A 13452-nucleotide genomic window follows, 5' to 3' on the forward strand; every position below is an offset into this window, starting at 1 on the left:
ATTTTATCCTGTCAGGACATCGACCGACAAATGCGGCGCAGCCTTCAGTCTGCCCAGCCGTCCACAGCCCGTAACCCGCGGATTTACAATCAACAACTGACACATATTTCTGCCCAGGGACACCGTTCTCTCCCTTCGGTATATTTTCTAGATATGAGGTGAGTACAAATCGTGTACATACAGCAAAGAAACACGTCTAATTAGCACGATATTTAAGCGCTCCGGTCTACGCTGAAAATCTGCCTTGCAAGATGGCGACGTGGTTGAGAATTGAAAGGTGAAACACAGGCTAAGTTAGCCAGCTAGCGACAACAACAACATCTTAAACGTCGTGTTGGTACACTGGAGGGCTAAAGTGGCATATATACTTTTGAGTCGACGTTTATTATTGTGCATGTTTTTGGTGCATTTCCGGACAAGCTCTCTGTTGTGGAAGTAAACCCATCCCCCCCTCAAGATAAGCTACAAATCCTATTGCGTTTATATGATAGTGTGGTGTTAAAAGACAACAATAACAACACACAGCAGTAGGATTTCTCACAGCCAGACTGTGTTTGAGGCCATAAAGTTCATCACGGTTACTGGGTTTGCATGGAGCTCATCAGATCAGAGAGACCATTGTAAATGCTGTCTAAAATTAACTGTGAAACCATGAAAGCAGACCAAACGCAGTGTAAGATTCATAACCTGAAAACTTCATGCATCTACTCTCAAAAAGACATTAAACCACGATGGAAATTATGATAGAAGACTGCTGAACTGGGAATGATAGATGAAGGGTAACACCAAATACACTATAGCCACTAATTCTTAGAGCTTTCTGTGACATTACAGAATGGAAATACATCTAACCAGCCACATTTATGCGTCATGTTAAAGGGAGTGAGAAAGGGATACAGCTTAACTTTATTGTGAGAAGGTCAAATGACTGATTCCTATCATTGATTTCTTTAGAAGTTGACATAGCTTCAAGTTGAGAAACAAGTTATGGGAAGTTATGTCACTAACCACGGCAGCTGAGTCTGAAGCATATTCATATTATTATGCTTACTCAGTTGCTGTGAATAATTAAGATTCAAGGATTCAGTGCTTTGCTAAGCAGGGAGGATGCTGTGACATGGGCTTGAACCCAGATGATCTGTTTTCTTTTATTCATGGGGAGCAAAGTTGAACAAATCATCTGGTTGCAATACTTGAAGCCAAAGAATTGCAAGAATTTTAGTTTCCTGTGTCACTGATTATCAGCCATACTGATAAATATTTGGTCATCACCTCATGGTACAACTCAAGTTCATCATTTTTAAGCAAGGATTACATTTATTTATGCAAAGTTTGGTTGACTATTTTTGGCACATGAATTCAACTCAACTCTACTCTATTTTTTGTCCCATTGGGTAAATTTGTAAACTTGTCTTGCAAGGAAATAGTGAAAAATATTTACATTCCCAGTATCACAAAAACAGCACATGTTTATATTTGTTGTAAACTCAGGTTCAACCACTTAGATCTGAATCTTCCCGCTATGTAGATTGCATTGCAAGCTAAATGCAATAAAACTAAAGCCAGCCTGACTCTAAATTTTAGTGTAGAGGTCACATGGAAGCATAAAGAGAAGCCTAATATTCATAAACACAGAGAAGACTATGTAGGAGCTATTGAAAACCATTTCAAATTAAATCAAGTGTAGAAAAATTAGAAAAAAAATCACCATCTATCAGCAGCATTAACTGCGACACGTTAGTTTTTTTTTTTTTTACAAGTCATGTCTTGAAGACACTGATGATATTTTTAGTCGCATTGCTGAAATTGTGGAAGTGGATCTCAAATTCTGGGAACACCAAACCTGTCTGCGGATTTAAAAAACAAAATAACAGCTTCCTACCCTTGGTTATGGTGGCAATAGCTCTTCCCAACCCTGAAGTTAGCGTCGTAATGTCTTGGCATCGTGGTCATGCTAGAATAAAAAATGACAGAGCCAGCAGGACACAGATTCATTTGATGGATCACTGTGAAGAATGATTAAAAAAAGGGCCAGGAAAAGTGATTGTTCTAAACTTACACACCAAACTGTTCTTTTTTGTAACCCATAAATAATACTGGGGATATGTATGTTTTCTTTAAGCGTCACAGTATTTCCTGCCTCTGTCCTGGGTCCTGTTCTTCATACGTTGCTTAACTGATACAGGTTAAGCAACATATGTCTCCAGCTAACTAATGTCTTTAAATGCAAGTGGAGGATTGATTTATTTATCTCGGGAGGGAATTATATTAGTTAAAAGACTGACGTTATTCTGAAATAACAACAACATGAGCGGAAAGTTGGAACCACGATCAGTGCTGATAACATTGATTGATTGGCACGACATGTAAGGTTTGAGACAGCACCTGTTTACTGCAGCTGTACAGCAGAAGTTAATTAAGAGTGGAAGAACATTTCTGTTGAAACAAATATCTTAACTAACACTTAACTATGAAATGACACACCCTGCCAGCCCCTTTTAATAAACAACAGATTTAAAGCCCTTTTAAACAAGAGATGAAATCGCACAACCAACTGATAATATTAATAGTCTGTCTGACTTAGATAATTAAGGTGTCATGTATGAAAGTTGAATAATTTAGAATAATATTGAATTATTTGTAGTTTACGCTTGAATGTTTAGAAAGTGTCCGACATTTTATTCATCAAAATGTTGTGATTAAAGTAACTGTATTTGAATTTGGATCTCATTTGTTCTAGCTCACAGTGAGATAAGCTACCTTTGGATTTGAGCAGGAATGTTCATATCTTTAGATTACATTTGGATAGTTTATTTCACTTATATTCATTTGATTTTATTGTATTTTCAAATCATGGATAGGCTCTTTTTATCGTGAATCTCCTGAGAATTACATTGATTTAATGTGCACATAACGCTGCCTAAATTGTTTATCATAAATTGATTATATTCAACATTCCTGCAAAACGTGAACTTTTTGTGCAACGTTTTTGTTGCTATGATAATACAGAACCTATCTGCAAACTATGAATTATATCAACTTTTAAATGTTTTTTCCCCCCAACAATACCTACTTTTTCCAACAACATCTACACCTGTGAAGTTTTTTTTTTTAAATATATTTTTGGTGCATTTTTAAGCCTTTTTTACAGTGACAGTAGAGAGTAGACAGGAAACAAGGGGGGGACCAGGGCCCTATTCACACCTGGCATTAAAATGCATCTCGGGTGATCTGATCACGTGTGGGACAGCTCTAAGTACAGGTGTGAATGCACCCAAGATGCATTGAGGACACATTGAGATCGGATCAGTCAGACCAAATTAGGAGATGGTCTGGGCTGCATATGGCCACATTCATTTAGCAGCGTGTATGTGAATGTGTTCTGGGCCACGTTTGGACCGTCTACTCAACTGATGTCCTCTTTGTAGGCGGAAGTACGTTTGCCAACGGCGTCATATGAAAGTGCGAAACAACAACACAACAACAGGCAAAATGGATTCTTGTGGATGGAATTCACACGAAACACGCTTTCTGATTTCCATTTAGGCTGAAGAGTTTTTATTTTGCCTGTGTGCCTAGATCACAAACTGTTTCTTCTTTTAATTTCTGGCAGACTAGGCACAGGAAGTGCATTGCGGCCTCCTGCTATTTAAAAACAACAATGCATTTGGTCTTTGCAAATGAAAGTGATGTATGTGTTTATTTGCATATAGAGCCAGGAAGTGAAATCTGATCACAAGTGGTCACTCGAGATGCATGTGGAGATGCATGTTAATTCCAGTTGTGAACAGGGTCTAGGAAGTGACCTGCAACAAAGGTCCACTGCTGGAATCGAACTGCAGACGTTGCACTTATGTGGGCTACCAAGGCACACCTATGCCTGCTAAGTAAAGGCAAGACAAAAACTCCTCGGTCAAGGTTGGGGAAGGTCTGAATGTTTGGTGGATGAAGTGAATATAAAAAAGTTTTGGCCTTGATGATGCAGCCAGTTTTGAATAAATAATATTCAAACGTAATAAGTTATTATTGTGATAACAGCTCCGCATACGTTTGAGACAGCTCTGACAAGCTAAAAAAATCCTGGCTAATAACAAATCAAGTTAACTGTGTTATCTGTGTTCAGAGATCAGGCCCCTGTTCTTTCTATGCACAGAGAGACTGTTTCGGTGTTTCTTAGAGCTGCAGCTGCTTTAATGCGCCCATTTTGTTTAAAGGCTTTGACTTTAATGCAGGAGTTTAATAAGTCATAGAGTGGTGTATTTTGGCTTTGATACTAACTCTTTGACCTTCATTAGCAACAAGAGCCAATATCAGCAGACCAGTGCTTTAGGCCTGTATTAGAACTTTTTGAGAAAAATGATATATAAATATACTATCATATGAAAGATTTGTGGCACTCCCTCCCTCTTGTTGTGTCTTGTGTTTATATTGTGCACACTAACGCATCAGCACACCGTTAGTTCAAGAGACGACACACGATAGCTTATCACAAGTTCCACACGTTCTATCTGATGCTCTAGCAGGTCTCTCAAAATGCAGTATTTTTTGACAAGACTATTCATTACTGTTAATCTAACTGAGTTTATTCCTTTTATCTTGGTTGGCAGATTCTCTTTATCTTATTCTGTCTTATGTCTTATTCTGTCATGTAAATATCTACAGTGTGACATTAAAAAAAATAAATGTGATGTTTCCTGTCTTGCTGCAGGTGGTTTGTGTCTCCAAACATGGTCTAGCTGAAACCTCTGATCCGTGAAGCAGCAGCAGCCCGCTTGCACTGATTCAGGATGTCCAGTAGCTCGGGCTACCCCCCCAGCCAGGGGAACTTCAGCAGCGAGCAGAGCCGATACCCACCGCATTCTGTCCAGTACACCTTCAGCGGCTCGCGCCACCAACAGGTAAAGCCTTCTTTGTTTTTTGGGGGAGGTGGGCATTTGCTGGCTTTGTTAAATAGCTGTAATGGAGAGATGACACAATGTAAAGGAGAGAGTGATGCAACGAGGTCCCACGCTGTATTGGAATTGGAGATGTTGCGGTTCATGGTCGGCGTTTTAACAGACAGTTTCATGGATCTTGAAATCAGAATTTTGGCTTGAGATTTTCTGCAATTGAGCGCAGGGTAGATGTGAAGATATTACAAATAAAAACTATTTAACTGTAACAATGGTACTGTGCTAGGAACACTGGTATTAATTTGCAATTTTGTGTCCACTGTATATATATATATATATATATGTGTGCTCTGTAAATCAGGTATCCTGTTTTCTCCTTTGAGAGAAACCAGTTCAATTCTTTGGTTTCATGATGGCTTCACCTAGTTTTACATTATTTTGCTTAAATGCCGTTCTTATATTCGCCTATGTAGCCGGAGACTTTATTTCGATACAGAAAATCAAATCTTGCATAAAGCGATAACGTGTCGCACTGAGTCTGAAAGCATCCTGCCACACAACACAAGAGCCACAGACTCTGAACAACCTGCTAAAGTCTCCTTATCTAACTTACATCAACACGTGTCTTGTCCTGCACCTTAGCTTGTTGAACAAGCTACCAATCAAACATTTGATGGGGAAAAGTGCACTGCTAACATCAGTTAGCAGCTAGATAGCTAATTAGCTGTTAAGCTGCAGCACATTAAACAGCGTGTAAACATACCTGGTGTGATTATTGCTCTTTAAAATCCCTGCTAACGTCACACTGTCTGCCTATGACTTGCAGCTGCACCATTTTATTCTCTTTGTCTCTGTTCTGTAAGATCGGTAGCCTGCTAGCTGCTGTCAATCAAACCCAAACACCAGCATGCTCCTATAGCTGGCTGACACAAAAAGGAGCATCTCTGATATTTCCCCAAATACCTTTTTTCTTAATTTTTAATAATACAGAACTATTACCAACATATTTAAAAAGCACATTGACATTATTTTTGACTGCAAATATGATTAAATGTGATTTCAGTTGGACTCTAACCATAACCGAGTCAGGGATTCGATCAAGGTAACGCGTTGCAATCGTTGTGGAAGGAAGATGTGAACCAGATTCGGCCTGATTTTCTAATTAAAATATTGGGCTTGGGTTGGACAATTATTGACTGATTTAAATTAAAGGTTTTGTTTGTACATAAATTGAGATATGTTTCATTTTTGACAGTAGCTGAATGCTATACTGTATATGTTTTTGTTTTGTTTTCACTTTGCACACAGTCAGTTCCAAGAGGAAGTCTAGCATTTGAAATAAGAAGGATTTCTTTTGTTGCTCTTAATTGTGATTGTGATGAACAGCGGGTTTAGGTTCAGGCTCAGCTTTTACCTTTTGTGGGTTGGGATGAGACATTAAATTTAGGCACCTGCAGAGCAGTACTGATTGCGTGGGTTGAGAATTTGTTGCAGTGAAGTGCAGTGAACAAACAAGATTTGTGTTGGTAGGCAGTCTAAGAAGAAGTTCAGACAGATTTGTTGAACAAGGCCTTCGGGCTGCACCTTAAACCTGTGTTGACAGTTAATCCGAATGGGTAATGCATGTTCACTGACCTCTTCGCAACTGATTCGCAGCTACACACTGAAAATTAAACGGAGGCGGTGGCCTCATGTAGCCTTTCATGTTCTGTGTGGCTTCAGTTTTAAGGCTTTTAGTTTCTCAAACCCAGCTGGAGCTGCAAGAGCCTTTTCACTACGTAGGCAACCTGCAAGTGAATTGGGACTGCATTTGCTATGAATGTCTTGCTTGCTATGGAGGCATTGTTGTTGGTTTTGAGACTAGTTTTAGTAATATTTTAACTCAAACAAAATACTAATTTCATGTGTGAAGAAAGACCTTTTAATTTCAATATTTGTAGAATTGAAGCACATTTACAGGTTTATTTATTACACTGAAGTTGTCAGGAGTTTTTTGTCAAATTGAAATGCAATAAAGATGAATAGATAATCATAGCGAACAACATACTCCTGCAGCTCTATAATGTCTGTATAGCATTGAATTCATTTGACTGTTGTGAATATCGGATAATGTTTGTTAGCCGTTTTGAATGACTTACTTCTTAGAAACTTACTTTCACAGAAAATTGTCAGCGGTACATTTCTGGGCATTCGGATTGTTTGCTTAAATCTGGGACAAAACTGGAGTTTGGAAATGTTTCCTGTAACTGCATTTGCTTGTTCAGGTTGGAGGTCACTCTGTGCTGATAACATTTATGTGTTCTTTTCTCAAAAGCTTTTTTAATAAATGCTTAATAAATAGAGTATTTAATAAGGTTTAATCAATTTACTTGACATGAACAAAATTAATTTTAGCTTGCCAGATAGAGACAGTGCTACTGATTGTGATGATTTCATCATTGTCCACTGACTGATGAGATGTTTGGCCACTTCCCGACCAGCCCTTGTTCCACAGTGTCCTATGGTTTTATTTCATTCATCTTTCTAATAAGCTTAGACATGATATTGTGGTGTTGTGTTCTCATTCTAAGCTACATGGGCATGTCCTCCTGTACATGCTGATAAATTTGAGAACCTTGTTATTTTAACAGATAGGGATTAGTTAGTGTTTAGTATTCAGATGCTATGTCCTATATTCTGCACTTGTTGAAAGCTAAGAAATGCCCCATTTCCTTCATTTAGCAGTGTTGCCTTTATTAGATTGAGTACAGCAGAGATCTTAAATGAGGTGGGTAAGGGGGGGAGTGACACGCGACAAAGGTCCCCAGCTGGACTCGAACCGCAGATGTCGCTCTTCAGACGACGCTCGCAGCCCAATACACAGTCAACGCAGTTACTTGTGCAAATTAGGAGGGGAAAAAAAAAAGCCATAAAAAAACTCAGTCACAGTTAGATGTGTAAAGCGTGAGCGAAGTACGCAGCCTGTATTGATTAAAAATCAAGCGTATATGTTGCGTCAGATGGGTGTGAGATGTGCAACTGAAAAACGCAGAGCGAGTCGCTGGTGTGGGCGAGACTTGCCTCACTGTAAACATGATTTATTTGTTTCATCTGTGAAGTGCTTTTTTGATAATGGTAGCTTTGCAGTAACTCATGGTTTATTTTTCTTTTCTGTTCAGCAGATCTCATTTCCTCCATATGTTGTTGTGACCTTGATCAGTTTGCTTCATAAAGTGTTTTCGTGGTGTTTACCTCTTGCCTGCAGGATTTCACCGTCCCAGACTATCGGACTCACATGCAGGATCCACAGGGTCGGAGAAGACCATCTTTACTGTCTGAATTCCACCCTGGAACTGAAAGGTAAGGGTTTCACTGACCTGCTGCCTAAATATCTAACAGATGATAACTGCATCCATGTATTTTCAATCCAGATTTCTAAATTCAGTATTGTGTTGCAGTTTCCCCATTTGCACTCCCTCAGGGATAACCCCAGATTACAGTTTGGGAGCCATTTATCTCGACAGCTGGGTGTGACTCCATCTGTAAATGTGAGTTCTTGTTTACTTCTGTTCTTTAGGCCTCCCGAGAGACGCCATGGTTACGAACAGCAGTTTCACTCCGTCACAGCCCAGCCTGAACATGAAGTCTTGGAGTCTAAACGCCCTCGCATGGAGACTGTTGCTGAGTCCCACATCACCCGCACCCCTCCTACCGCTGGGGGTATTGTCCTGCCCATGCCCCACACAGTACAGGACAGCCTCAGAGCCACTGTGGAGGTCAAAAAGGTGAGCCCAAGAAGTCACAGTTAGTCGCAGTTGTGTTTTTGTCCTTTTAAGAGACAAACTGAGATGGATCGTATTATGGTTTACAGTCTCCTCATAATGAGACATAACTTTTCTGTATGTTTTATAATGTCAGCACGTGTTCATGTGTACTATTGGAAGTCGGTACCCAACAAAATGTAGAACCCTTTGCGACACTGCCTCACTGGCTGCTTTTTGAAGTGTAAATAATGTTATGAGACAGGACTCAATCATTCGGTTTGTAGAGAACTTGTCCTGTAGTTTTTGGGATCTCAATGAACCTTTTTTCATTTTACCAGGAGTCTCAGTTCACCGTCAAAGTGGAGTCCGTGTCCCCAGGAGGACATACACTACACATGGGGGAAGAGCAGGACACTTCACCTTCCAAGCTGTCCAAGGAGGAGCTGATCCAGAGTATGGACCGCGTGGACAGAGAGATTGCTAAAGTGGAGCAGCAGATTTTCAAGCTGAAGAAAAAGCAGGTTGGTTACCCAGTGAGACCTTTTGTCTCTGAACATGCATCAAACACAATAGGTGTTATGTAAGAAAACTTGGCACAAGGAACAATTCCACTTGGTTTTTTGGTTAAGCAATAACCCATGAGGTTACCAGTGAGGTAATTTAGAACAGAAATGATGAATTGTTAAACCTCAAACATCAATGGCTTACTGCTTTTATGAAATTATGTGTAATTATAAACCACCATAATAGAAGTTTTAAAGGTCCTGTTGTTGATTGATGTTTAGTGTAATAATTACAATTTGAAAGAGCAGGTGTGACAGTGACTGCATTGCCATCAGAGCTTCAGAACCAGACATGAACGTGTTCAAGTATAATAAAGTCACATGGATGTAAATAAATATATAGCCACAGGAGAGTCATAGCAGGCCAACGGTGTATGCACAGCAACGTCACAATCAGAACTGAAGGTCAGGTTCAAGTGACAAATATTGTAGTCAGTAGTTGTAGTCATGTCAGTAGTCTTAATTCGTAGCATTGGCAAAATATCATTTTGGATTAAAATAATCTCAGATTTGATAGTTTTCCAGCAGTCTCTGGAGTTCTTTCCCTCCTGGAAAAATCTGGTGTTCAGTCTAATGATAACAGGCCCCATACAGTGTTGCATTTTGTCTCTCAACATTTCTCTCAATTTCTAGCGATGCAGGCTTAGTTTTTCATCATCCTATCTTCTCGTCTGGATTAGCTTGTTTTTAATCTAGTTTGTGGCTGTTTTTCTGCCGCTATCTTTTTTGGAATTTCGTCTCATTAGATAGGAATGTAAGCTGAGCTTTGCTGGGAGAGAATACTTTTCAGTTTTTCAGTCTGCGTTTTCCCAAGATTTTCAGGGATTTATTTGTTTATTTGAGGCATTTCAGGAACTTCTAATCTCATCCCTGTAACCTGGTAGTTTACATAACCTTTAACTTGTAAACATTGAGCCATCAAACACTCAGTAGTTCAGCTTGTCTGTCAGCATCAGCATGGCCCAAATGGCAAAAACCTTCATTTCTGTAATAAAAAGTGTTATACTTGAACAAGTTTGTAGAGAACAATCTGATAATACACGTATGGGCTCAGATATCAGAAGCTACGATCAGATCAACACATTGTAGATTAGCTACAAATCCAATTAAACCAGCACCTTTATCGCAGTAAGGCTAGTGATGTAGCAGTAGAGCGAAAAACACCCAGCTACAAATCCAGACTCTGCTAATGTCACCAGTAATTCACACAGGTCACCGTTATTAGTTGTAATTGCATGTAATTAGTCAGTAGCCAAGGAGTGAAACAAAACACTCTCTGCTACGGTTCCCCAATCATCGACACAACTGTCGTAATGAGGCGAAAACACCTCAGCGAGACTGGTCAGTCAAGTATAAAACCCACAAGCTAATACAGCACATGATAGCAGTTCACCCGCAATGACCGGAGGCGTTAAGCGGGTACGTTAGCAAGGCATATCCGACGGAGGAAATAAAGTTGGCTACTTGCCTGGAAAAGTTTTGGCAAAACTCCCAGCGGAGATGAACACTAGCTATGTAGCCTCTGGAGGACGGAATCATAGGTCCAACTGATAGGTTACGAGGCTCCTGACATAGGCGGTAAAGCACTGATGCTAGCTAATGCTAACAACACACACAACCTGTGCGTTTAGGCGAGAAGATGAAAAGGATACAACTCCTGGGTGCCAGGCCCCTCTATCAGGTTGCTTGTGTCATCCAGGTAACACGTGTGACTTTGTTGGTATTATGTCTCGACCCCCTGTGCATGCGTGCGATGTATATCCAGGTATCTCATACCGTCTCATAGAACCTTAGTTATATTCGTTAATCTCTGTGTGTTTTCTACCGTGTGTTCAGTATGAACACGAATACACATAAAGACCATGCAAAACATTTAATTGAGTCACGTATAGAAGAAAGGAGGTCCCTCCATATTTTTCCTGTGTGTATTATGTGTGTCTTGTCTTGTGTACTATTGGTTAAAAATATTTTATGTTGGTGTTGTCTCTTAGCAACAACTAGAAGAGGAAGCAGCAAAGCCAGTGGAGCCAGAAAAGCCAGTGACCCCTCCCCCGGTGGAGCACAAGCACCGCAGCATAGTCCAGATCATCTACGATGAGAACAGGGTTAGTCGTCTGCTGCAAACACCAAAAAACAAGCATCTGTTCTTCTCACTTCTCTTTTGTCAGTTTGTTTGTGTTCTTAACAATTCCTGCTATTCTTTTTTTATCATCTCTGTGCTGCGTCAAAGTTTTTGTTTTTCCACTGGCCTGGGTTAGCCCACTTAAGTCATGCCGAGCCACACAAAGCTGAGAACACATGCATTTCCACTGCACCCTCACAGCAGGGGACACCTAAGGCGAACCGCACACTCGTGGTCCTGCTTAGTAGCATGGCTAAACACGGCCAGCCAGTGATTGTCTCCTCTCTCAAACTAAACCATGTCTTGCACTAAACTGGCAGTTGAGCACGTGTTTTTATGTCTCTCTGTGTTAGCTCTCAGTACTTTTGTATCTTTTAACTGATCTCTGTGGTTTGGTGTTTAGTTTCACTACGTTCTGTTCCTACTTTCAAGACATCAGCCCTGTTTTACTGTTTTACCGTTACTGTATTTGACTGGTGCTGTGTTAAGTTACTGCTGATACAAACTCAACATTTCCTGCTGTTGCTGTGTCACATTAACGTTGTTCACTGGAGAACCAGCAGGAGGCTCTCAGTCTGGAGCAGCAATAGGAAATGCATTTTTTTTATGGCAGTTGGTGTAACTTACAGCGTTGCAACTTAAAAACACCAACCACACAACATATTGAACGCTATTTGGGTCTGTTTAAACGTTGCAGGGAGGAATAGTACAGGCAGAGACGACCACAGTAAGATGTTGGAAAAAGAGCTGCAAATGACTGGCTCTTCTGCACACCTCCAATACATTATCAGTGAATTTTACCTTGCTGTGCTGTGCTGTGCTGTGGGAAAACACTCGCACCATGAGTTTTCTCACAGCTCAGCTCTGCATGATTATCCCCACCCCTGATGAAAAACGGCCTATGGCGTAGCAATGTGTTAATTTTCAGAAGTAATTTTGGGCGTCTGCCGTTGGAATATGTTGGAATGTCTTGTGGTTTTTTTTGCATCATTGATGTTTTGAAGGCAGTAGTGTGAGAAAGTAAACACGTATTTTCGTGAGGTATTTCCTATATTATTATAATACCTATTGTATTTTTGTTTAACTTCGTTTAATCAATTAAGAACACACATAACCAACAGTCAAGTGCAGAGGCAGGCCTCATTATCTGTATTTCAGCCGAACAATAGGGGAGTGAGTGAGTGTGTGCTTATGAAGGTCACTGCAGTTCATGTCTGTCAGACAATGTTGTGGTAGGAGAGTGCTGGGACACGCCTTCCTTCCCAGTCAGCCATTAACCCTTTAGGCTGTAAAGCTGCTCCAGCTCTGTGCACAGCATTTAGGTCTTGGTTGTTTGTCTCAGTCTGTGGCTGGAGGCTTATGCAAAGTAAAAAAAAAAAAAAAAAGTTATTCAACATCTTTCTGAGGATCTTGAATAAGTTGACAGTCTGCTCTGATCCAGGAAATCTGTTGTTGCCAACCCTATTAATTATGCTGCAGTGGGAACATTCTTTCTTCCTTTTTTATTTATTTATTTTTTTCTTGTATCCTTTCAGCTGCAGCTGCTCAGTTTTCAAATGTATCAAATGCAGAAGGTCATACTTCAAGCACAAACAATATGTATCTAAAAATGTTCAAGCAAGCATCCATTTTTTTTCGTTATTCAGTACTTAAAGTTATTGAAGTTTATTTTGAGTTCATGATTTTCCTGAATTGTTGCCCTTTTCATAGTTACAGTAATTAACTTGAAAATTTAAATTGCTGTAAAAATGTAACAATGCATGGCCACATTTAAGTACTTTGTTAATTGAAGCTTCTCTTTATGCTATGACCAATTAAAATGTTATAAATATAATCTCATAAATATTATATTTCTATGAGTATAACCAAGATATAATCTTGAACTTCACATGCAATGTTTTTCTAGGTGAAAATGTTTCATTTTTGAATTTGCAGGAGTTTTTTTGTAGATCTTTGTTAAAACTCTTGTCCTTTATTTATTTATTTATTTATTTTATTTTATTTTTTTTATAGAAAAAAGCTGAAGAGGCCCATAAAATACTGGAAGGTCTTGGTCCTAAGGTTGAGCTGGTATGTTATGAAATGGTTAATAATATATTTTGTCCTTGCATGAGCTTTGAAGAAGAAGTAAT

The 13452-nt window shown here is 39.6% G+C and overlaps 2 protein-coding genes across 5 annotated transcripts in view; one reads left to right on the forward strand and one right to left on the reverse strand.

Annotated features, from left to right (window-relative positions):
• LOC122995765 (histone-lysine N-methyltransferase 2B-like) overlaps positions 1-13452 on the reverse strand; it is a 398376-nt gene that overhangs the window by 221530 nt on the left and 163394 nt on the right. The window lies entirely within an intron of this gene.
• Positions 16-13452, forward strand: part of ncor1 (nuclear receptor corepressor 1) — a 59937-nt gene continuing 46500 nt past the window's right edge. For 2 of the 4 annotated variants that reach the window (XM_044370662.1, XM_044370664.1), the window contains exons 1-7: positions 17-158; positions 4709-4898; positions 8137-8231; positions 8449-8656; positions 8974-9156; positions 11190-11303; positions 13334-13390. In XM_044370662.1, coding sequence (XP_044226597.1) covers positions 4788-4898; positions 8137-8231; positions 8449-8656; positions 8974-9156; positions 11190-11303; positions 13334-13390 — 768 coding nt within the window. In that variant the 5' untranslated portion in view covers positions 17-158; positions 4709-4787. Of the gene's footprint in view, positions 159-4708; positions 4899-8136; positions 8232-8448; positions 8657-8973; positions 9157-11189; positions 11308-13333; positions 13391-13452 lie in introns of those variants that run through there. The other 2 variants (XM_044370663.1, XM_044370666.1) reach the window with 2 other exon arrangements.

This window comes from Thunnus albacares, chromosome 13 (assembly GCF_914725855.1).
Source record: "Thunnus albacares chromosome 13, fThuAlb1.1, whole genome shotgun sequence".
NCBI classification, from domain to species: Eukaryota; Metazoa; Chordata; class Actinopteri; order Scombriformes; family Scombridae; genus Thunnus; species Thunnus albacares.